Source organism: Sphaeramia orbicularis, chromosome 22 (genome assembly GCF_902148855.1).
Source record: "Sphaeramia orbicularis chromosome 22, fSphaOr1.1, whole genome shotgun sequence".
Lineage (NCBI taxonomy): Eukaryota > Metazoa > Chordata > Actinopteri > Kurtiformes > Apogonidae > Sphaeramia > Sphaeramia orbicularis.
Window position 1 is genome coordinate 5559169 of NC_043978.1, and position 26129 is coordinate 5585297.

The 26129-nt window shown below is 38.4% G+C and overlaps 1 protein-coding gene across 1 annotated transcript; it reads left to right on the top strand.

Moving 5' to 3' along the window:
• The first annotated feature begins 32 nt into the window (after positions 1 to 32).
• Positions 33 to 26129, top strand: adgrf3a (adhesion G protein-coupled receptor F3a). The gene is made up of 17 exons (XM_030127673.1): positions 33 to 127; positions 2653 to 2701; positions 2788 to 2800; positions 2902 to 3033; positions 3120 to 3269; positions 3346 to 3452; positions 5474 to 5532; positions 5641 to 5765; positions 7205 to 7417; positions 9380 to 9637; positions 9733 to 9864; positions 11080 to 11264; positions 11476 to 11655; positions 22094 to 23422; positions 23509 to 23550; positions 25772 to 25807; positions 25880 to 26129. Exons 2-17 carry the CDS (start codon positions 2654 to 2656, stop codon positions 25946 to 25948), a joined length of 3078 nt encoding a protein of 1025 aa, XP_029983533.1. The 5' UTR covers positions 33 to 127; position 2653; the 3' UTR covers positions 25949 to 26129.

Genomic DNA, 26129 nt, shown 5'->3' on the forward strand with positions numbered 1-26129 from the left:
TAAATCCTGATACTATAGTATAGTCAAAAAGCTCAGTCAATGCCACATCTGTCTTCACAGACTTCAGAGTTCCTCCTGACATCGCAAAACTGTTCAGTGATGCTTCAGTGAAACCGGAGGAAATCAGGTCAGACGATCTTACTCATTTTCTTTTACTTTACACATGGAGGTTTTTTAATAGTATATGTGTCACTGTAATGTTTAGAATCAAAACTAAAATTACAAGAAAAGCTGTAAAACTAAAACTTATACAGCCAATAAGAAAGGCTAAAGGTAGTTTTAGCAAATGTTAAATTGGATTAAACATATTCAAGTGACCTACTGATTACATTTTAAACAAATACAGTACGAAAACAAAATCTAATGACATCGTTAATGAAGTAGACTTATGAAATAATGACAGAAAGAGTCTGTTTGGGTTAAATCTGACACATAGAAGCATCTGACAACAGTAAAAATGTTAAAACTGCTGCGGGTCGAAATCACAATCTGAGCTAGATATTTAAGGTTTCAGTTGGAGATCTAAATAAAAATGTATTTTATGTTTTTATATCTTTTGTAAAATAGGATGTAATATTGTGTGATTATCCAGTAGATTCTTATTCCCCATAAATAAAACCTTTAAAACTTCAAAACTATAACTTTCCTTGGTCTCTGAAAAATTAATTAAAGAGTAACCTTAACCCATTTATTAATGTCAGACAGAGGGTGATTGTGCATTGGAATTCATCTGTGAGTTCAAATATACTGTCCATAATTACTGTGAGGGGACTCATGGGTCGAGTCAAACTTATGTGGATCAGAGGGTGAAAACAGGAACATTATGGAGGGGTTTCAGTAAAACTATAAGCTCCTCAGACCTAGCTATGGGTTTTCTGTCCATGTTTGTGGACAGGAGTTTCACAACTTTATACAAAAAAAAAAAAAAAAAAAGAAAACTGTCCACCACAAAGGACATTCCAAAAAAAATTTAAAAATCTGCATCTGAAAAATGCATCTGCATCTGATGATGTTTCCAATATAGGCACTTATTAAATAAAAAACAAAAAAAAGCTTGTACTTTGCTGTCATTTCCTGGGTCTGAGAAGGTTAAGTCACAGAGTACATAAATGTGCACATTAACAGCATATTCCACATGATTTAGTAAATCAGGCCCTTTTCCAAATGGACCATTTTCTAGTTCAAGTATGTGGGATATATCTGTTTTACTCAGGTTTTAGAATGATTCTTTGGAAAATGTTTTACAAAGAACATCTGGGAGAGATGAACACTCCAAAAAAAGTTTATATTTCTAGTCACTACTGTTAATCATGACAGAGAATAGGTATAAATTTATATATATGAGCAAATATTAAAATCCAGACCTTTGCCAGAGGTTGTTTGAAGTGACAAAAGAACAAGGTTGAGTTCACTGACACCAGTGGAAAATGACAACAAAAAAAGCCAGATTTTTTTTTTTTTTTTTTTTTTTTTTTGACATGGTTTGCACAGCTGCATGCTTAGAGGAATATTAGAGAAATATTCATTTTCAGTGGCCATTGGCTTTATTATTTGAATCTGGAGACAAAAAAAGAGAATATTTGTGTGCATGTAAACATATTCATTAAGCTGCTTTCTATCCAATAACATCTGGCAGAAGATTTACTTAAATGGTAAAAAGAAATAGCTCCTGCAGTAGAGAAATGACAATATTTAACCCTTTCATGCATTAATTATGAGAACCTTAATCAAGATCTTTTGCCAGAGTGATTTTATTCCTATTTAGGCATGGGGGAAAAAAAGGAAAATTTTTATGAGCTTATTTTTCATGCAGTTGCAAAAATGTCCACTCAGCTGAAGAAGCAAAGAAACATGTATTTACTGATATACTGCATGAAAACTATGAAATAAAAACCATATTTAATGCTGCTAATCTGATGTTTTTTCACATTTTAACACACCTGCATGGAGATAATTTGCAAAAAAAAAACAAAAAACCTTTTTGTTTAAAAAACAAAATAGTTAATCAGTCTAATAACAATTAGCTTTTTTTTTTTATTTATTTATTTTTTTTTACACTCAAACATGTTTCTGCAGATCAGGTTTATCTAGATCAGCAAATTTACAGTAATGGTGTGAATTACAGTGTATGGGATGATGCATAAGCGTATCCACTGTGTTGGCTGATATGGAACTAAAACAACAAAATCCATAAATATATAAGAGAACAGCTTTGAACAGCTGTCCACTGCAGTGACCACTATGCATGAAAGGGTTAAACAAGAAAAGCACTCGGAGCAGACCTCCGCCAAGACAGATCTGTGGCACCCCCCACCCCCCCCAATCACCACCAAAATTTAATCATTTTTTCCTTGTGCCAGTATCAACATTTCCTGAAAATTTCATGATAATCCGTCCATAACTTTTAGAGTTATCTTACTAATAAACAAACAAACAAACAAACAAACAAACAAACAAACAAACACGCAAACACACAAAGCAAAGTGATCACAATACCTTCTGGCGGAGGTAATAATCAGAGTTAATACCACTGAATTTGGGGACACATTTTGGTATTTTTTTTTATTTTATAAGATAAAAAATATGTGACATTTAAAGACATTTTTTAAAGTTTAGCCGTTATAGGTGACTTCATATGTTACTGATCGACAGGATGTGGACGTGGATGCTTATTTATTATCTGGGACTAAACATCTGTCAGGTACAAAAAAGAACACCATCTATCAGACCATATCATCGTAAAGCACATTATAATCCATTAAACTCAAACTTTTTTGTCTTCTACAGGCAACTGCACAAGGTAAATGAGACAAAGAGCATTTTTATCATGAGATGATAGAATACAGTGTCTTCTGGTATGTATTGTGAATTGAAGTTGTCTCTCTCTCTCATTGTTTCCAGGAAACTCAACACAAATGTATTATGTCAAATTGAAAATAGACGCAAACGCCATCGAAAATGTAACCAAGATTCTGCCGACGCCTTTTGTGACCAACTCCTCCCTGAAACTTGACAGAGTGGAAATAACAACAAGTAAAAGTCTTGTATTATTTGACATTTTTCATGTGATTTTCCATTGCATTTGTATTTCACTGAGCAGTGTTTGTTGGTCTTGTGAGTCTGTGAGCATGTCAATAAGAGGCCAGAGTGTACGTGTCAGTCAGGCTACAAATGGACCGACGTCGTCTGCAAACAACACTCCTGTTGTGGGAATGAAACCTGCACCTTCCCCACAAACACACCTGGCATGTGCACTCCAGATGCTACAGGTAGTGCTGAAATTTCCTCTAGTGTCTGTAGTTTTACAGCAAACCTCTAAAAATGGGGAACTTGTGTTGTTCACAGTCTCCGTTGATGGATCACTGACGCTGACAGGACCGGAGTATCGAGGCTGTCTCGCAGAAAAAACAACTAAACAATTTAAGGAGTGTAATAAGAACCTGACCACAAAGGTAAAAAAAAAAAGTAAAAAATAATTAACTTTTGTCACATCAGGATTGATATTAAAACCGAGGTGAAGTTAGCAGCGGGTTGGATATTCGACGGACATTCAAAAGCCATCGCCTTAGGGACTATCAATAAATTACTGCTCTAAATGTTTTTCTTCAATAGTTTCTCAGTCATGTGACCCAGAGACTCCAAACCAGTCTCAAATTATTATAATAAAGAGGGTCTTTAGGAAACACCACTTAGTATTTCTCTCCAGTCTACATTAATAGTAATATCTGGAGTCTCTGGGTCACATGACTGAGAAGCTATTGAAGAAAAACAGACATTTTTTGTAAAAAAAAAAAAAAAAAAAAAAAAAGAATAATATTCATAAAAAATATTAATACAGATACACTTTTGCTGGAACCAATTTTGTCGTTAACTTTTATTTATTTAATTACAAACCAACTCATTATTCCCTTAGCTATAGCAGGTATATTTTCTATCTTCTGTCTACCTGGTGACGTTGGTATCGATTAAGAAATGTTACTAAACCAACCTTATTTGTACACGCTATTGCTTACACATATTTTCATTAAAATTTTCCTTTTGAATAATTCTACATTTTACTGCAATCAACTTTTTAATGAAAGTACTGACCACTACGACTGTTTAATGGAAGATGACGTATGCTTGTACAGTAAACTAGACAATCGTATAATATTTTATTTTAAACAGGCCAGTTAAATGTTTTCAATGTCGGCATTGTTAAGACTAGTCACATTAAAATAATGAGCCACCTTATTATGTCATGACTAATTTTATATGTATATAATTTTGTCACATCCTCTATATTAAAATTTTCCTGTTCCACTATTATGTTTGTAAGTTTGTTAAAATTCAAATGTCCACACAGATGCATTTGTCAGTGTCTATATTTAGATCCAATCTGATATATGTGGAGTATGAACAGCAGGAGAAACGACAGTTTAATGGAAAAAACAGCCTCTATAAACCACAGAGGTTGTATTTAGTGTGACCTCCCTTTGACCTTAACATGTCTTTAAACCTTTGGTTCAGACAATATGAGACTTATGGCATTAATTTACTGATGTTTTACACCAGGTTTTATTCAACTCCTGTCAGATGTTTCTAACTGTTTGTGTTGCATCTTGTCATGGGGTCAAAGGTCACACTAAATAGTGACTAAAACCTTTGCAAGATATTTACTTCAGTTTTTTGTGTCTTGCACATATTTCCTGTATTTTCTTGTTGTATCGGAAGAAAAGAGAATGAGAAACATATATGTATGCTTATTTAAACCCTGAAAAACAACAGAGATAAAGGTGGAACAAGACTTTTACACAGGACTGTAGCTGTGGAAACTAAGACTTCATTGTGTATTGGAGGCATTTTTCTTCAAAGCAGAAGGGGTTGGTCAACAAGAACAGTAGGAAACGTATGGACAGCACTGCTCATTTTAACAACAGTGAGGTTCAACATGAAAAGTCTCCCAGTTCTGACAGATGACAGTTTTACCATTTGGAGGTTGCTCATCTCATACAGTGGCAGTTTTTATGACCAGACACCTTTTCTTCTAAATTTTGGTATATATGCTTTGTGGGTAAAGACATTATTTTTGCATATTTATTTCATGTGTGTCCTTTTAACATCCTGAATGAATCGAGGATACTGTAACCTGCACTGCAAATTATTTGGTTCTAATTGTGATAAAAAACAACAACAACAACTTAGATTTAGAATGGTTAGACAATTGATCTTGTTTTAAGAGTTAATTTCTTAAGTGTTCATACCATCGTAGAGATGCTTATGACTAGATTTAACAATCTGAATTCAAGAAATCTTGTCAAGGGAAATTCTCTTGGTGCATGGACAGATATTTCTCTTGTTTTGAGTACATTTTTTCTCAGATTTAGTGTTTTTATCTTGTTTTTAGGCACCCCTTTTTTGCAGGGTGCAGGTTGCACTAAATGAGGTGGTTAAATTGAATTGAGTGAAAAGTGATGAAACTGTTTCCTTTCAGATGACAGAAGTTTACAGCACTTTGAATGGATTTGACAATTTAACAATTAACAAATACAGGTACCTGACATTTACTGTTTGTTTTGTTTCTACTAAAAATAACAAATTATTTTATTGGGCTCTTTTTGTTAATACATGACTGACATGTGGACTTTCTTTTTGATAAAGTGTTGGAAGTGTCATCGCCCACTTTGCAATGACAGTTCTTTCCTCTTTTGAGCCGGCATTTCTGGGAAATCTAACCAAACAGTTGGCAACTAACCTGAAGTCATCATTTCATTTGGAGACTGCAGGTAATGACAGCACTGCACATCTGACATATTTTAGACATATTACACATATTTTATTTAACCTCTGTTTTTAATCTGGTTTATTTTGATCATCTTCTGTAAGAATTCAACTAAATTACAATCAACTTCATTTCATTTTTAAATATACCACATCACTTCCTCACCATCTGTAGTGTTCAGGTCCTGAAGACACCAGCTGATGAGTGTTTTATTCTTCCTGGGAGTGCTGGTCCATCCCAGACTCCTCTGAGTCCAGATGAGTCCTCGACGCTTCAGGACTCACTTTATAATTTACATTCACATTTACATTTATGCATTTGGCAGACACTTTTTTTCCAAAGGGACTTACAGGGGAAAACAAAAATTAAATAAATAAATACATAAATAAAAATAAAATAAAATAAAATAAAATACAAGAACAGATTAAAGACATAAAAACAGCTGTACAATTAAAACAGTGAAATAAAAATACCAAGTAGAACAACAGAATAACCATAATAATATATTCAAAATGGAGGTGCTCTCGGAAGAGTGGGGTCATCAGGAGCTTCTTGAAGATAGGCAGGGACGCCTCTGTTCTGGTAGTGCTTGGTAGAATGTTCCACCAATGTGGAACGACCCATGAGAAGAGCCTGGATTGTCTTGTACAAGGTTTGGGGACCACCAGACAACATTCCCTAGATAATTTAAGGCCTCCTTTGCCTCAGTAACGTCTGAACTGACATTTGTGGCTGTAACTCTGTATTTTAGAGCCTGACAGAGGTTCTCCACATTAATCCAGACCCATGTGGTTCTATCAGGTCCAGATCAATGACGGTTCTGGATATGCTGTCATCTGAGGCGTCACAGATCATGTTGTTCATCTTAGTGTTGAACTTTTTACACATTGAAATACACCCAGAGTCCTTGAATCTGTTCTACACAGTAGAGGTAGAAACATCCAAATTCTATGTTTCTTTTAAATATTTAATTATTTTTATGAACTATTTTTAAATATTCCAATACTTTTTTTTTTTTTTTTTGTATATACTACATTTGTTGTCCAACTGGTGGTCCTCAGCCCATCATTGGTCTAATGGACCAGACCTTTCCAGGATTCTGCTTTTGGATCAAATCACTTTCATTATTTAAACTCATAATTATATCTAATTTGTTCCAACTTCTTCTACAATGTGTTTCTATCAGAATATGAGAAATGGATGCATATTTAGAAATGAAATGACAAACACTTGAATAACACTTTAATATCACTGCTCTCCTTTTTTATTTGCATTTGCATGTTCAGCTTTTTCAACTTTTCCTCATTTGGGGTCATACATGTTAACATCTTTAATTAAAAACAATTAGCTCATTTTATATTATTCAATAATTTTCAATATGATAGTTTCTGATTTTTATTTAAATGCATTCATTTGTTTGTTTGTTTTTTTTTTATTTCACAGGTGTGGTCAGTATAAGTAATCCACCAAACCCTGTACACTACAGTTCGAGAGTCGTTGTCCAATGCACAGTTCCCTTTAACTTAAACACTGACCCGCAGTGGAACATCAAAAACGAAAAGGTTCAGGACATTACTAATGGCTCCGAGGCCACCATAATCTCCACTACAAGAAACACCACTGTCACTCTTGACAACATGTCTGAACGATGGAAAGGTAACACTTTAACCACAATATTTCATGTATTGTTTCATGCTACCTACTTCACAATGACTATGAAATTATGATTTATTTCTTTATCTTGATATTTCATTTACATAATGATCATTTTCTACTTGCTGACAGAAGGGAACTTTTTTCATTTTCAGGTCAGGGTTTACATGCACACTAATATTCCAGTTTTCCCCTCATTCCAAAAAAGACAGTATTACAAAAAAGCTGTTTACTTGGTCGATGAAAATTCATATTTCATTAATATTTCTGTGTCTCTGAAGTCATGTCGACCCCATTAAGATTAATATTTCTGTTTTCACTGAGTTAACGCGATCTCCATCTTTTATTCTATGAAACACCCTCTGGAAAAGGTGGATGTTTGTTTATGCCCATAAACCTGTTGATATCTTCTATCATGATGTTTGACACTGAGTGGGTTTCCCTGTCCCACTAGAAATGAGGACTTTTCTTTGACCCATCTGTCCAACAGAGGATATTTGTCTTTACTTCAGCTGAGCAGAAACAGGGGCCATGTCACAACAGAGAAACATGCAAATTAGATTTGTTTTCAGAGTACGGTGATTTTGTGTGGACAGAATTTGCATGAAAACAAAATAATATTGGTAAAATGTACCATTTGGAAAACGGCCTCATTCAGAATAGATGACACCTGTCAAATTCAGAATAATAGTGGAATATTAGTGTAGATGTAAACATATGCAATGTGTCTTTGGACTTCTGGAACCTGAAATGTTTATTATTGGTCATATATGGCTCAAACATGGGTCATTATGGGTATGTATAACATGGGTCATTATGGGTATAAATAACATGGGTCATTATGGGTATGTATAACATGGGTCATTATGGGTATAAATAAAATGGATCATTATGGGTATAAATAACATGGGTCATTATGGGTAGATATAACATGTGTCATGGGTATAAATTACATGGGTCATTATGGGTAGATATAACATGTGTCATTATGGGTATAAATAACATGGGTCATTATGGGTAGATATAACATGTGTCATTATGGGTATAAATAACATGGGTCATTATGGGTAGATATAACATGTGTCATTATGGGTATAAATAACATGGGTCATTATGGGTATATATAACATGTGTCATTATGGGTAGATATATAATACAGGTCATTATGGGTATAAAGAACAAGGGTTATTACGGGTATATATTACATGGGTCATTATGGGTATATAAAACACAGGTCATTATGGGTATAAATAACATGGGTCATTATGGGTATATATGACATGGGTCATTATGGGTATAAATAACATGGGTCATTATGGGTATATATGACATGGGTCATTATGGGTATAAATAACATGGGTCATTATGGGTAGATATAACGTGTCATTATGGGTATAAATAACATGGGTCATTATGGGTATAAATAACATGGGTCATTATGGGTATATATGACATGGGTCATTATGGGTATAAATAACATGGATCATTATGGGTAGATATAACGTGTCATTATGGGTAGATATATAATACAGGTCATTATGGGATATAAATTACATGGGTCATTGTGGCTATATATAACATGTGTCATAATGGGTATATAAAACACAGGCCATTATTGGTATATGTGACACAGGTCATTATGGGTGGAACATGGTTTTCCACTGATGTGTTAAATTTTCCCTCCTCCATTAAAGAATAGAAGAACATTTCTCTACCACGAATTTTGTGGGATTACCTCTCATATAGACAAAATAAAATCACTGAATAGCATCATTAAACTACCTGACAATTATTGCAAAAAATCTGATGGAGACCAAAAAAAAAAAGAAAAGCTAAAAGGGAGTTAAAGTTGTTGTAGCCATTTTTTATTGTGTTCACTCTCTCCCTCTCTCTCTCTCTCTCTCTCTCTCTCTCTCTCTCTCTCTCTTTCTCTCTCTCTCTCTCATTTTTTTTGTATATTCATAGGAGAGTACTCATGTACTTACATAACACAGCAAACCTCTGTCACCATATCTCATAAAGCCAGCACCAAAATCGATGTATGCCTCAATCAAAACATTGACACGACCACAACTCCAGCATTTCCTCGATGCAAGGAAAACTCTGAATTAGTATCTGTGACAGCCAAGTGTACCTTAAAAAAGACCTATGAAAACTATACTGTGGACTGGAAAACTGAAAACATCTCAACTAACATAAAAGAACTGGGCAATTTTTCTTCTGGTGAGTGTATGTTTCTCATGTTCATGTTCTTTGTCTCAGTAAATGAATCCTTGTGAAGACAAAAGGAAAACACACGTCATGTATGATCTTTACAGGTTCAACCATAACATACTCAGCTGAAACACATGTTAGCTGTGGCAGTAAAGAAATACCCAGCGTTATCTGTACTTTTCAGAACAGATGCAATCAGACAAGCACTGGAATCATTAAGATTGTCATTATATCTGGTATGTACAATTTCATTGTTTCCATGAAAACATTACCCAGTGCATTATATGCACTTTTTGCCTGTACTGCAATGGAATGAAGCCAGTGTGTCAGTAAGATCTTCTACTAATTATGTCTGGGGTAGAAGGTTTGGGTTAGTGGGTTAGGGGTAGGGTAACAGTAGGGTAGGAGTAGGGTTAGGGTGAAGGTTAGGGGTAGGGTTAAGGTTAGGGGTCAGGGTTAGGGGGTTAGGGGTAGGGTTAAGGTTAGGGGTCAGGGTTAGAGGTCAAGGTTAGAGTTAGGGTTAGTATTAGGGTGGGGTTAGGTGGTTAGGGGTAGGGTAATGATAGGGTAGGAGTAAGGTTAGGGTAAAGGTTAGGGCTCAGGGTTAGGGGGTTAGGATTAGGGTCGGGTTAGTGGGTTTGGGAGTTAGGGGTAGGATAATGGTAGGGTAGGGGCAGAGTTATGGTTAAGGTTAGGGGTCAGGGTTAGGGGGTTAGGAGTAGGGCTATAGTAGGGTAGGGATTTTGAGAGTTGGGGTTAGGGCTAGGGCTAGGGGTAGGATCCAGAATGTGTTGAAAACCATCTATCTGGTTGTTAGATCCGATGTCATGGTTCCATGAACGTCATCACATGGTCTATACCTGCAGAGTGTGTGTTCTGTGGAGCTTTAACTGAGCCACCGGTTCAGGTTCAGAGGAGGATAAGTTCAAATAAATACTGGGACACATACACACAGTCTGTTTATTCCTGTTCATACATATCAGTAATCACCTTTCCCAGTTACACTTTATCAATAATAAACAGTGTCACAATCATCTCATGAGAAGAATTAAAAATAGTTAATTAGTTAATTTTTCCATGGTCAGTGTTTCACCTGCAGCAGATTATAATTTTAAGAGTCTTAAATCCTGTTAAATTACCTGGTCTATTTAGTGCAGTCAGTGCACTGATTCACTTCATACTGAGCTGTAATGACGTAAATTCATTACTTCCGTTACGTTGGGTCTGACTTTGAGCTTCTCTCTAAAAATACTTAGTCAATTTCTTTGTCTTCCAGTTTTCATTCCTGTCACATTCTGTTTCATTCTTAATCTGGAAAATGTTTGATTTTTTTCTCTATCATTAAGATTTCATATAAGCTTTTTTTTTTAATTTCCCAAGTGTGGTCAATGACTCAGTGAATAATTATTTTTTAAGAACCAACTGATGAATGTAAATGTTCCTTCTTTCAGTCGGTGAACTTTTCTGTGAGGCTCAGGGCGGCTGGCCGGACACCAAAGCTGGTCACTGCGCTGTGTTAACATGTCCAACAGGGATTGGACAGAGACAAAGGAAATGCACACAAAAGGGAAAATGGGAGGAGGAGGAGTCGATGTGTGTCAACCAGAAACTTCATGGAGTTCTGCAAAGTGCAGTCGTAAGCACAACGTTTAATACTCAAACACTTTCACTCAGTCACAATTACAGGATTTTCAAAAATAATAAATTGTGGGTAAAAAATTATGAAAAAAATCTATGTCTACAGAACTGATTGCCATGTTTTTCCACTTTTATTATGAATGTGAGTTATTCTTTGTATCAAACAATGGTAACTTTTTGACTCAACCATTTATCATCTTTTTGTACAGGTTGTTGGAAGTGGACTTGGTGCACTGGACGAAAATGTTGCAGAAGTACTTTCCAGTTTTCAGGCTGCCACCAATAACACCAGCAGCATCAACAGTGCTGCCAACATTGATACATCTGTAGAAATACTTCACACTTTAAGAGAAAATTTAACAGAAATAAATAATGAAAGAACAGCCAATGTAAGTATTACAAATCCAGCCTATTTTATTATTATTTTTAAATGGATATGAATTACATTTGTAAACACATCTCCAAGTTTGACTGTTCACAAATCAACAGGTGCTTTTCCGTCTGTTTTCTATTCATAATTTCAACTTGCATAGACATGTTTTTTTATGCTTGGAGAGTCAGAAAAATGCAATAGAAACCGATTTACAGAATAGTTATGCGAGTGTGCATGCGTTCACCAGTGAAGAGACTGAAATAATATGAGAAGCGAGATCGAACAAATGGACTGTCATGGTGATCTCTCACTTAATCAGAGAAACAGAGTAGGTTTGGACAAGTATTTCACTCGGACCAAAAGATTTGTGCAATTTGTACCTTATTGTTCTGAGAATATGTTAAGTGTAAAAGGGGCTCATTGCAAACACTGAAACTGTTAAAATATTCATCTTTGGTACCAAAAATGTATTTGTCGCTCTAAAAATAAACTGCACAATATTGTTATACAGGGTGGGGAAGCAAAATTTACAATGAACATTTAGTTGTTTTTTCTCAGCAGGCACTACGTCAATTGTTTTGAAACCAAACATATATTGATGTCATAATCATACCTAACACTATTATCCATACCTTTTCAGAAACTTTTGCCCATATGAGTAATCAGGAAAGCAAACATCAAAGAGTGTGTGATTTGCTGAATGCACTCGTCACACCAAAGGAGATTTCAAAAATAGTTGGAGTGTCCATAAAGACTGTTTATAATGGAAAGAAGAGAATGACTATGAGCAAAACTATTACCAGAAAGTCTGGAAGATACTATTATAGAAGAATGGGAGAAGTTGTCACCCCAATATTTGAGGAACACTTGCGCAAGTTTCAGGAAGCGTGTGAAGGCAGTTATTGAGAAAGAAGGAGGACACATAGAATAAAAACATTTTCTATTATGTCAATTTTCTTGTGGCAAATAAATTCTCATGACTTTCAATAAACTAATTGGTCATACACTGTCTTTCAATCCCTGCCTCAAAATAATGTAAATTTTGCTTCCCCACCCTGTAGATATAACAAGATAATTGTGCATTTAATATTTTATTTGGAAAGTATTTGCCCTTTTAGAATCTTGCTGAGTTAATTTGTATTCAAGAAAAGAAAAGAAAAAAAGTGTTGTTTTTAATTTGCTCCAAAGGGAACAAACACTGCTGATGACGACAGAATCATTGACTGTATTTAATCGGTGAATGAGGAACTGTGACGTTTAGTGGTTAGATTCTGAACCGCTGTTTTGAAGCCAGTAGTTTGTTGTTTGGGGTCAGAAATGACCATATTTGGATAAAAGGGGAGGCAGAACAGGAACCCAGGGGTCAAAGGTGAAATAACGCTAAATGTTAGAAATATTTAACAGTCAAACATTTGGAAACAAAGGCCGTTTCTCAAACATGTTCTTGTCTGTTCTTCCATTCTCGCGATCTCGAGAAACATCATCAGTCAGGGCCCAAGTACTGTTACAATTGAAAGTTCGCACAAACCAAGAACGCGTGGAATGCCTGGATATTGTTCTTGTCTGCTAGCTTAAACCAAGGACGTACTGGTTGGTGACTCGTGTAGACTTGGCTGACAAGCCCAAGTTCAGAAACAGAATCAGAATCAGAATCAGCTTTATTGGCCAAGTATGTGAACACATACAAGGAATTTGGTTTTGACATTGCTCACAACATACAGTTCCAACATGAACCCAATCACATGTGGGCCTAGACATAATATAGACAAACATTCGACTAGATACAAGGACAACAATGAGTGGAGATTTACAGTGGATTTTTATTGTAATATGTACAGAGTGCAAACTGGAGTTTTTATACAGTGAGTGGATATGTACAGGGGTACAGTCTGTAAAAATATGAGTTTATGCATATATTATTGTAGTGAAAATAGTCATAGTTTTTTACATAGTGCAAATTAGTCAGTTTTACTCACAGTGCAAGATCTAAGTTTGTGAGTTGGTGAATTGGAGACAGGGGGTACTGACACTGGTCATGAAGTGTGAAGTGTTCATCAGAGTGATGGCCTTGGGGGGAAAACTGTTCTTGTGTCTGGCTGTTTTGGCGTACAGTGCTCTGTATCGCCTGCTGGAGGGAAGAAGTTCAAACAGGTTGTGACCGGGGTGTGATGGGTCTGCAGCCATGTTTCCTGCCTGTTTCCTGGCTCTGGATGTCTATAAGTCCTGAATGGTGGGCAGTTTAGCACCAGTGATTTTCTCTGCAGTCCTGATTGTCCATTTCAGTCTGTTCCTGTCCTGCAAATGCACTTCGTGCTACTCTCAAATGCAACAGCGGTCTCTGTGAAAGCTTAATTCAGAAACACTAGACTAGACTGACTAGATAACTGTAATGATATGATGTGATACAATGTTGTAACACGCGCTAGAGGCAGAAGAGAGAGAAATACATCTTTATTATCATATGGGATTCAACAAAATTTGTTCCAGTTTTGAAAAATAAAAAAATGTCTAAAAATATAAACATTTGAATAGTAGTATAAATGTACTGAAATCAAATCGAGTGACATATTGTAGTGATTTGAGGGAAATACGTTGAGGATCCGATGACTGAAATGCAGCAGAGACAGGAAGGAAAGTTCACAAGTACCAAAAGTTCCAATTACAGAGAGACTGGTGTTCTTAAGAAGTCTGTTCTCTGGGACCATTCTTACGAAGACTGCACTCGACAAGTTCGCAAGACCGTACTTTACCAACTTGGTTTTGAGAATGTAATGTTACAGTCTACTAATGCTACAGTCTTGATAGTATGACCTGTTATCCACAAATTCAGTGGAGCTCTGTCAGGAAACAATGTATTTATTAAATAAACCATAACTCCTAAAGTTCAACTCAGCAGGCTATTGAGACCTGTCAATCAAAGCTTGACACAGCAGATGGTCCATCTTGGCATCACTGTTCTGTTATTAAGATTTTAGGGCAAATACAAGGCTTTGGTGTATGTTTTGATTGACAGGTGTGACAGACATTCGTAGCTGCTTTTTATTAACTGCATGTAAAACAATTACACCAACAAAATAGTCAAATTAACTTGTTAATCAACAGTTTGATGAAGTTTAGTGTTTAAATCTGTCATTAAGTTAGAGTTTAGCAATAGCTCAACCCTCGTACTGATATATGTAAATATATATATACAGTTTGTCCATAACAAACACCTTATTTGAAGATAAGGGTGTCCATAAGTGCACGTGGCACCAGGACACCCTGACGGAGACGTGGCAGAGGGATGGGGAGTTCATTCATTTAAATGAGCTCTGCCCTCCTGGCTGCTCTGCTGTTGGTCAGCCCCGCCCCTGTCACCGGGGTGGTGGCCGTGCTACAGTACACCAAGACAAATACACATGCAGAGGGATGAGCACCAATGACTTTCCCTCATTTGAATCACAAATGATCAAGATTGGCTCCTCCAGTGTGTTTTACTGTTTTTTAATCTCCCGTCCCCCTGGCCCCGCTGGTGCCTTCTTAAACGATTTTAGTGATTTCCTAACATCAATAATAAAACTGGAGAAGGTTTTAATTCTTGGGGATTTCAATCTGCACATCGACAACGACTCATCCAGCCCTGCAATGGAATTTATAGCCATGACTGACACTTTTAACCTCAAGCAACATGTATCTGGCCCCACCCACAAGAAAGGACATACCCTGGACCTGGTTTTCTCATTGGGCTTACACGTCACAAATGTGTGTGTTGAGGATGTCCACCTAAGTGATCACTGTGGTGTGTTTTTTGACTTATGTGTGCCTCTTGAGCCCAAGCCTGCACCTAGAAGGGCCAAGAGGAGGATTATTACAGAGTCCACAGCCAAGGGTTTCCGTGCCCTGTTTAACCCTAGTCTTCTTAATGAGTGTCCCGATGTTGATGAGTTTATCCAGTGCTTTGCCACACACTGCAGCTCTATTCTTGACCAGGTGGCTCCCCTGAAAACCAATGTCACTCGTAAGTGGTCTTGTCCCTGGATAAATGAAAACATTTTAAACTTCAGGAGAACTTGTCGCAAAACTGAGCGTCTTTGGAAATCATCCCAGTTGGAAGTACACAGGTTACATCTTAAAGATCTCATAACCTCCTTAAATAAAATGATTAAGGAGGCAAGATCCAGCTGCTTCCACAAACTTATAGCCACAAACAAGAAAAACCCCAAAGTAATCTTTGACACAGTCGAGTCCATTGTGTCCCCTGCTGTCCCTGCTGCCCCTGTGCTCTGTAAAGCTGACAGCAATGACTTCCTAAACTTCTTCACAGACAAGATCAGGGATATTAAACACAATATCCCACCACCCTCTGGCCGTCTGACCCGAGCTGATCCCCCTCTTCAAACCTGGTCCTCTTTCGACCCTGTGACACTGGAGGACATCTCAGCACTTTTATCCAAAACGAGACCCTCCTCCAACTCTGCAGACATCCTCCCCCATAAGCTCCTTGTCGGTGTCTTTGACACTATTGGACCATGGGTCATAAAGTTTTTTAACCTGTCGCTCTCAACTGGTTTGTTTCCCAGCTCCTTCAAACAGGCCATCATAGAACCTAAACTAAAGAAAACCACACTGGACCCCACAGAACTCAAAAGCTACAGGCCCATTTCAAAGCTCCCCCTATTGGCCAAAATCCTTGAGAAGGCAGTGTCTAAACAACTTACAGCTTTTCTGGAGACACACCAGATCTATGACACTTTTCAGTCTGGGTTTAGACAACGCCACTCAACACGAACCGCACTATTAAAAGTGTCTAGTGACATCCTGATGGCGGCTGACTCTGGGAAATCCACAGTCTTGGTCCTGCTAGATTTCTCCTCGGCCTTTGACACAGTGGACCATACCATAATGATTGAGAGACTGAGGGACCTGGTAGGGATGTCAGGTCATGTGCTAGACTGGTTCTCCTCTTACCTGACCGGCAGAAGCTTCACTGAGTCAATAAACAACTTCCAGTCTGACTCAGCGGATCTACTGTGTGGTGTGCCCCAAGGCTCTGTCCTGGGACCAGTCCTGTTCTTACTGTATTGTCCTCCCGCTTGGCCACACTATCTGACAGTATAGTGATGTCTCCTACAATCTATTCGCGGACGACATCCAGATGTACTGCTCCTTTAACTCCTCTGAGCCCCACAAACTGAGTTCTTTAATCAACTGCTTGTCAGAGCTGAAGCAGTGGCTAAATGATAACAGCCTCCAGCTGAACTCCAGCAAAACAGAGACCCTCATCATTGCCCCGGACAGTGCAATCCCAAGGATTAAACAACACCTTGGAGACCTGAGCTCTTCGGTAAAGACCAAACTGAGGAATCTGGGTGTCATCTTTGACCAGGACATGTCTTTAGAATTCTACTCCAAACACCTAGTCAAAAACTGTTTCCTCCAACTCCGCAACATCTCCTAACTCAGGTCTATGGTGTCCATCAATGAGCTAGAGATGATCGTTCACGCTTTTGTGTCTTCTCGCTTAGACTACTGTAACAGCCTGTTTACATGCTTAAACAAGAAGGAGCTGGCCCATCTAGAGTTTGTCCAGAACTCTGCTGCAAGGCTCCTGACCCGCACAAACAGGAGAACCCACATCACTCCCATCCTTAAATCCCTCCACTGGCTCCCTGTTCTATATCATCCTCATTTCAAAATTCTTGAGCTAACTTTCTGGGCTCTACATGGCCAGGCCCCTGCATACATTGCTTCCCTGATCCAGCCCTACAGCTCGACTCGTAGCTTGAGGTCTTCAGGACAGCACCTGCTGATGGTTCCACGCACCTGTTTTAGCACACGCGATGACAGGTCTTTTAAAGCTGTGGCACCACGTCTATGGAATGACCTGCCTCTACACCTATGGTCCATGGACTCTGTAGAGAGCTTTAAGAAACACCTCAAAACCCTCCTGTTCAAAAAGTCTTTTTAGTTTCCCACCTGACCCAGGGCCACCACAGACTGATTACACTCTGTGTATTCATCATAAAGTACTCCATGTGTCGTCCCCCCCCCCCCGTCTCACTATATCTCTGTCGCTCTCTCTTTTCTCCTCCTTTACTCTCTCTCTTTAACCCCAACTGGTCAAGGCAGACAGCCATCCTTCAGGAGTCTGGGTCTGCTTGAGTTTCTGCCCGTTAAAGGGAAGTTTTTCCTCGCCACTGTCACCAATCACAAGTGTTTGCTCCTGGAGGATTCTGTTGGATCTCTGTAAACTTAATTTGATTCTGATTTGAATTGATAAAGCACTTTGTGACTCTGTCTGTGAAAAGTGCTCTATAAATAAAATTTACTTACTTACTTACTTACTTACTTACCCTAGGTCATAGGTCAATGATCGTCTTTGTAGTCGTTTCTTCAGACCTGCAGCCGTATGTCTTAAGGCGAAGACACGCCAACCCGACTGCACCGCCAGAAAAGGTAGCCCGACTATCAGTTGGCTCTCTCTACAGTCATAAAAGTGTGAAGATTAAATTGAATTAAATTGAACTCTGTCAAGTGAAGTAGCCGAGCTCCGCCCACAGCTCCATTCACCCCCAGAGACGCTGAGCGTCCGGGGGCGGGACAACATCATAGCATTTATCCAATTACCGTCCAGTTTTGAGGCGATGAAAAAAAACTGTTCCACTCTGTCCCGTTGAAGTGCATGGACGCAGAATGTCTACGGGCAAATGCACTGAGCAGAGATCGAATGAGAAAACAGCGCCATGGGAATGTATGCGAAGTGAACAATATCGAGTCCACTGATTTGTTATAACTCTGATTCTGAACAAACGCATCTTTGCGATGAACGTGTTCTAACACATTTGTAGTCAATGAAATGTCAACACAACCAAACATATTTGACCATTTAATTTTCATAATTTTAGGGGAAGCTGAGCTTCCCTTGCAGTCTTTGAGAAATCGCCTCTGATAGGTAACACACTGACTGGCACTCATTCAGATATGGTATGAGCAGTGAATGGACTATTATAGAAGACACTAACAGTGTGCAGTACCTTGGCAGAGATTCACATGGAGACTTCTTCACTGATTCACTAGTCAAGGGCTATCCCTCCACCAATCACATTAGTCAGACTGAATGACGGGTAGTGGATGATTACACATGTTGAATCAGCCGAAAAGACTGGTGACAGCATTAAACAGACTCAATGCACTGACCTTGCCAGACTGCCCGACGGCGTTAGACCGCCAAAAATCGGGTTGGTGTGTCAGACCAGGGGTGTCACACTCAAATACATGGTGGGCCAAAATTTAAACATTTGGTACAGGTTGAGGGCCGGACTCATTCAGCGTTTATTGAAAACTTATTGGAATGTCCTTATTGCACATATTGAACCTGAAACTAACAACTCTTGTAAGTTATTGGCCATAAAACTACATTAATCATTAAATAAATGAAATTTAAAAAATAAAACCCATTACATTCATTTCTTATGGTTCTATCTGCAGTTTTGCCAGAGTAATTTCAGGTGAAAACATTTTTCTACGACAAACAACAGCCAAAAAATCATTTCTTTCAAAGAAAAATCAAATGTCCTGCAGTAGCTAGAGAAAAAATACAAAAATGAAACTGCATTTAAAACTGAAACTGCTTTAAAGCTCAGTTTGCTCCTCTGTGATGCTCACTAGTCTCAAAGTGATATGAAAAAGATTCAAAACCCTGATGTATTATTTCAAAACCTGTTGATAAGTTTAAAAGTATGTAGGTGATGTCTGAAAGATCCTCACCAATTACTGCTGTCATGTAGTCGTAGTTTCAAAGTTACATTCATTTCTTACAGCTCTTTCTGCAGTTTTTACAGAATAAGTTCAAGTGAAAACATTTTTCTACAAGTAAACAACAGCCAAAAAATTTTTTCTTTCAAAGAAAAATCAAATTTCCCATTTTCTCAATGTATCCAGCTGGCCCCGGACATAAGAACAATCATGGACTTTGGCCTTTTTAAATCCAAGCATAAAACCTATTTATTTTAAACTGGCTTTTAACATTGAGTAATGCCATGACACATTACTAATATTTGTTTTTATTGTATTTTATATTGTTGTTTTTATGAAGTTTTTATTATTGATTAGTATTGATTTTAATATGCTTTGATTTTATTGGAAAGCAGTTTGGTCACTTGAAGTGTTATATAGGGCTCTACAAATAAATATTGATTGATTGATTGATTGATTGATTGAAATGTTCTGTAACAGCAAGAGAAAAAAATGCAAAAATGAAACTGCATTAAAAACTGAAAATGTGTTAAAGCTCAGTTTGCTGCTCTGTGATGCTCACTAGTCTGAGCCAGATACTTGGTGTCTCATCTTGGATACAAGTTCATCTGTGTTTGGGGTCAGGCTCTGGGCTGAAGAAATCCTCAGGATTGAGTGAAGGTGTTCATCAGCAAGACAACACCTGTATGACGTTTTATTTATCTTCATCAGAGAGAACAGTTGTTTACACAGGTAAATGCTGCCAAACATAGAGCGTTTGAGCAGCCAGACAGAAAGGCTATAAGGGGTTGGTGCACTGCAAGGAGGTAGGCACATCTAAGACGACTCATCTTAAAAGGGTTAAAATCCCACTACCTGTCTTACTCTGGGCATCACGGGGGGGGGGGGGGGGGGGGGGGGTAAACATGACATTTTCATGGGGCCCATCATTACCAGGGACCCATACAGCAGTGGAGTGGACCTGCAGAGTTAGAGAAATAGTAAAGCATCTTCAATTTCAGTTACATTTTGCACGCTAAACCCCACCCACCCACCAGTTCCAACAATCACGGACCGCTACCCCTTGCTCCAACAATCATGGACTGCTAACACCCCTGTTCTAACATATTGTATTTACTGGGCTGACAAAAATGCATTTGGTGTAGCGTAGTGTTTATTGCATATAAACAGTCATAGTCATGTGGACGTGATGAAACCGCTCCAACAAACTGACTAATCGCTTCATCCGGGGTTTCCAGGTTTTCATTACAATCACCGTTTTCACTGTTTGGCGTTGCCAGATCATCAACAAATCAAATGACATGATACATAAGTTTTGGGTCCCCTGGTGACTGTGGGGCCCTAAGCAGTTGCTTAGTTTGCTTATAGGGCGGGCCGGCTCTGGTCGTGGTGCTATGTTTCATAGCATCTTCTTATGTTGTATTCTTTCATTACAGCCACACTGTCTGCGCAGAAGACATACAGCTTTGCTTTTTACATCCATGAACATATACTCTGCCTCCCACCTGCCTTGAAAACCCCGTTTTCACAGTCCACCTTTCGTTTAGCCATTTTTAGGGGAGAGAGGTAATTGAAGGTTGACAGTAAGTCTGCTGATGAAAGAGTGAGGCGCGGAATCTCGCTCGCGGGCTGTGATGGATCCGCCAACACACTGGCAGTGCATTGTGGGACTTGTAGTATTGTGGTGGTGCATGCAATATACCGGCAGTAGTATTTAAATATTATCATGCGGGCCAAAGATAATTAATTGACGGTGGTCCAGTTTGGGGGCCTCAGGGTCACATCTCTGCTTCTTACAAATGATGTGGTCTTGTTGGCTTCATCACGCTGTAACCTCCAGCTTGCACTAGGGTGGGTCACAGCTGAGTGTGAAGCAGCCGGGATGAAGATCAGCACCTCCAAGTCTGAGGCCATGGTCCTCCGTCGGAAAAGGATGGAGTGCCCTCTCTGGTTTGAAGAGGAGATGCTGCCCCAAGTGGAGGAGTTTAAGTATCTCGGGGTCTTGTACATGAGTGAGGGAAGGATAGAACAAGAGATTGACAGGAAGATCGGGGCAGTGTTGGCAGTATTGCCAATGCTGTTCTGGTCTGTTATGGTATAGAACGAGCTGAGCCAAAAGCCAAAGCTCTCAATTTACCGGTCGATCTACATTCCTTCCTTTACCTGTGGTCATGAGCTGTGGGTAATGACCGAAAGGACAAGATCACAGATACAAGCGGTGGAAAAGAGTTTTCTTGGCAGGGTGGCTGGCTTCTCCTTTAAAGATAGGGTGAGTAGTTCAGCCATCCAGGAGTGGCTCAGATCACAGCTGCTGCTTCTCCACATTGAGAGAAGCAAGCTGAGGTGGTTCAGGCATTTGGTCAAGATGCCACCTTCCTGGTGAAATGTTCGGGGCATGTTCAACTGGAAGGAGACCCTGGGGCAGACCCAGGATATGCTGGAGAGATGACATCTCTCAGCTGGGAACACCTCGGAATCCGCCTGGAGGAACTAGAGGGGGTGGCCAGGGTGAGGGAAGTCTAGGCTTCTCTGCTCGGGCTGATGCCCCTGCGACCCAGACCCAGACAAGCAGAGGAAAATAAATGGATGGATGGATGGATGGATGGATGGATTCAAAACAGCAGATTAAAAACTAATAGGAGATGTGTGTGTATAAGAAAGAAAGAGGGCGATCTTACATCTACTCAAATCATTAATACACTCTACTTTCTTTATTTCAGGATCTTCTACAGGCATCCAGCAATTTGCTGGAAAGCTCTCTTGAAAATTCATGGAATACAACAAGAAACACAGGAAAAACACCGGCTGGGAAATACCTGGATTCTGTTGAACACTTCATTGAAATCATGAATGTCACAAAAGATAACAAAAAAGCCAATTTAGAGCTGGCCGTCTGTAATAGCACACAACATTCAGTGTACGAGAACAAGGTGTTCAATGTCAGCGTCTTTCTGACTGGCTCAAATTTGAGCCAAGTCAAAACAGCAGGCTTTAAAAACCTGCAACGGTATCTCCCCTACAATAACGGCTCTGAGCCCAACAGCATTGTTGTGTCAACGACTACTCAAAGCAAACAACACAGTGATGTTGAGATTAAAATTAACTTTAAATTGCTGAATCCGAGGCCTCCCAACGTCGAGTTACAGTGTGTGTGGTGGGACACGTCTAACGCACAGTGGTCACCCACAGGCTGTAAATGGGAAGGTCCGTTCAACGAAGGCCAGTGTGTCTGCACTCATTTGTCTTCATTTGCTATTCTTATGTCAAAGGTTCCAGTAAAGCTCCCTGGGTTGACTGAGATCACTTACGTGGGTCTGTCTGTATCCGTCGTGTCACTGATTATCAGCCTTCTTATAGAATTGATTGTCTGGAGTCATGTGGTTAAGACCAGTGGATTATATTTACGCCACACTGCCCAGATCAACATTTGTCTCTGTTTGCTCATTGCAGATGTTTGTTTTTTAGCGTCGTCTGAGCCCAAGACTATTTCCTCCATCTGGTGTCAGACTTTTGTGGTGTTGAAGCATTTCTTTTACCTTTCCATGTTCTTTTGGATGTTGTGTCTGAGCAGCACACTCCTTCACCGAACAGTCTTTCCTTTTCATGAAGTCAGCAAGAAGAACTACTTGAGGTTTTCCATCATCCTGGGCTACGTTTGTCCTTTGCTCATCGTTTTCATCACATTTCTTACTAATAAGGGTGGAAAGGCTGGTCATTACTTCTCCCGTGACACTTGCTGGCTGATATATTCTGGGACCCTGAAAGGTTCCCTCCACACATTCCTCATACCAGTTGGAATAATCGTTTTTGTCAGCGTGTTTTCCATGCTGGTGGTAATCATGAAGCTTTTGGGTCAGACCAACAACGCAGATAAGTGTAATCAGATCGATAAGAATGCTGCCAAAACAGTGGTGAGAACGGTTGTTCTTCTGACTCCGATCTTTGGTGTGACATGGATTTTTGGATTTGGTGTAACGTATCTTGACCTCACACATGGAGACATGGCCTCTGTGGTCAATTATGCCTTTACTCTGCTCAACTCTTTCCAGGTATATCTGAAATAATATTCAAGTATGTACCTACATCATTGACACTAGGACTTCTGGATCAGTAACCTCTGTTCATTTATTTGCAGGGTTTGTTTATTTTGCTGACCATAAACCTGGGGGAAAAACCGGTAAGGTGCTTCTTCATGTAGGATGATAACAACTTTCATATGTGGTTTTTAGGATATGTACGGTGTTCATTTACCAATTGGAACAATATTATTTTGGAGTGACAAAACAACCATTTTACTGACAATACAGGATTCCTTTTGTAAGTCAGTGTTGAACACTGTAGAGGAGCAGAAGAGAAGCAGTGAAGAGCTCCATTACAATCAGAGGGGTATATGGGACAAAAATAACCTCTACACTTAAATAAATGTGATGTGAGGTTGTGGATGGAGGAACAAAAGACACTGTTAACTAAGAAATGGACTTAGTTTGAGAAAAACATATACTTCAACACAAAGTCCACATAAGGACACAGGCACAGTAGAATTTTCTACTAAAAAAACTTATTTTTTTTCTAACTGACAGTAGTATAAACTGACTGCCATTGTGGATAATAGTTTCCATTAAAAAGACCGTTAGATAATTTGTTACATAATTCTTGATGAACTTTACTGTTACTGAGTCAGCGATGACGTGCAAATCATAAACTACTGGTTTCAAAACAGCAGTTTAGGAACCAGTGGGTGATGTCAGAGTTCTGAGTTCTGGTCCAGAAGTACATACAAGTTATGACTGACTCTGCATGTCTGTGATCATTTATTAAATATAGACGGAAAAGTTTTCACCACAGTGTGGTGTTTGAAGAGGCCTGGTCTCCAGAGCCTGTAACACCTATAGCACCAAGATTCAGCGTTTAAGAATTAATGTCACAGATATGCAATAAAATCAGTTCATTGTCAGTCACTACCTTGGGCTACACCCAGTTTAGATCCATCCAAACATTTTCGCAATCCATCGAGCAATTTCACAGTATAATTTTAATGTATATTTTCTCTGTTTGATCAAGTAGACCATCAGCTTTTATCTATTTTATAAAGATTACATCCACTTAAGTGATACATAAATTTTAAGAGGCTACATTATGAGGGTAGAATTGTTTCTTTATTATCTAATCAAAAGGAAAGTGGCCTTAACCAAAAAAAATATTTTCAATCAAAAAAAAAAAAAATTCATTTCAATCAAAAAAAAAAAAAAAAACCTTTTCAAAGAAAAGAAAAGTGTTTGAATGCAAAAAAAAAAAATAAAATTTGAGATCCAAAAAATTGCATTTTAACTAGGGATGTCCGATATTGGCTTTTTTCCCAAAAACCGATATGCCGATATTGTCCAACGCTTAATTTCCGATTCCGATATCTACTGATATCGCTGCCGATATATGTGGGATATTAAACTAATTTTAGGTAACATCACATGTTGATTTTCAAGATAAAATTGATTTCCTATTTACATTTTTGACTCTTTCTCATTTACCAACAGTAACACTGTATTCCAAATCACAAAATAAAATAATAATAACAATAATAATAACAAACAGCTCTAAGATATCCCATCATTCCACAAAATATTAGAGGAATCTACACCAAACTTTAGACCCAACATATTCTAAAGCACCAGGTTCCTTCTAAACTTATCACATTTATATACATCAATTATAAGTCTGACACATAGTAGTTTAGTTTTTTGATATAAACACTTAAATATTCCTCATTTTCAAGAAAAAAAGAAACAAATGCACTAAATACTGTAGATTTCTGGCCTTTGCTTGGCTGCACCAGGTCCTCCTGTTGGACCACCTGCTGTGTTTGATCTGGAAATAATTATATGGACATCTAGTTATTTATCTATGTATGAATTTATGTACATATTTATTTCCTACTAAAGCCAAATCCAACAGTGTCTTCCCTGTGTCCCTGCTGACATTCTACAGCTGAATCTGTTCTGTGTCCTCAGTCTGAATCTGAACTCACTCTAACAGATGAACACTGTCCTTTGTCTTGTCCCATGTCTGTGTGTCTGTCTTCTCCTTGAATGTCCACTAGAAATGTCTCTTTTCTCTTCCTCCTGTCATTTTACCCATGTCGCTCCGACTTAATTTTTCTTATTAGTGACTCAAAATTTGGTAAAGTTTCATTACTTTTATCCTAGAAGCCTTTTACTTGTAGACCAGTATAATGTCAAAATCACAAAAATAAGAATTACAACCTAATGAAAACGCACTGTCACTGTCTAGTGAAAGAGTTAAGAACATAGGATTTTTGAAGGTATGTTGTGAAATTAGGTCTGTGAAAATTGTGTATGTGAAAACGTGCTTCCACTAAATATGCTTTAACCCACATCTGACAGACACGTGAAGCCCTGATGAATTACATCACAAAGAAAGTAAGTTTAATATGTGTAAAATATTACTGTGTTTTGAGGGTATTTTACTAATCCCTTTTCTCTAACCTCCAGACTCCAACATCCGTTAATGTCAGTACCACCAAAGTGGACTTGACACCATCATCATCATCGAAGAAGTGAAAATCACCACAACCTGTAAAATACCTGGAAATGTGTCTGTCATCCATGTCAAGGATTCACATATTTAACCCATAAAGACCCAATGCTACTTTTGTGGCAGATCCAAAATATTTTTTTCTCTATATTTAACTGGTTTCAAGTGATTTATCACCATTTATTATAACATTATCCTCTGTATTTT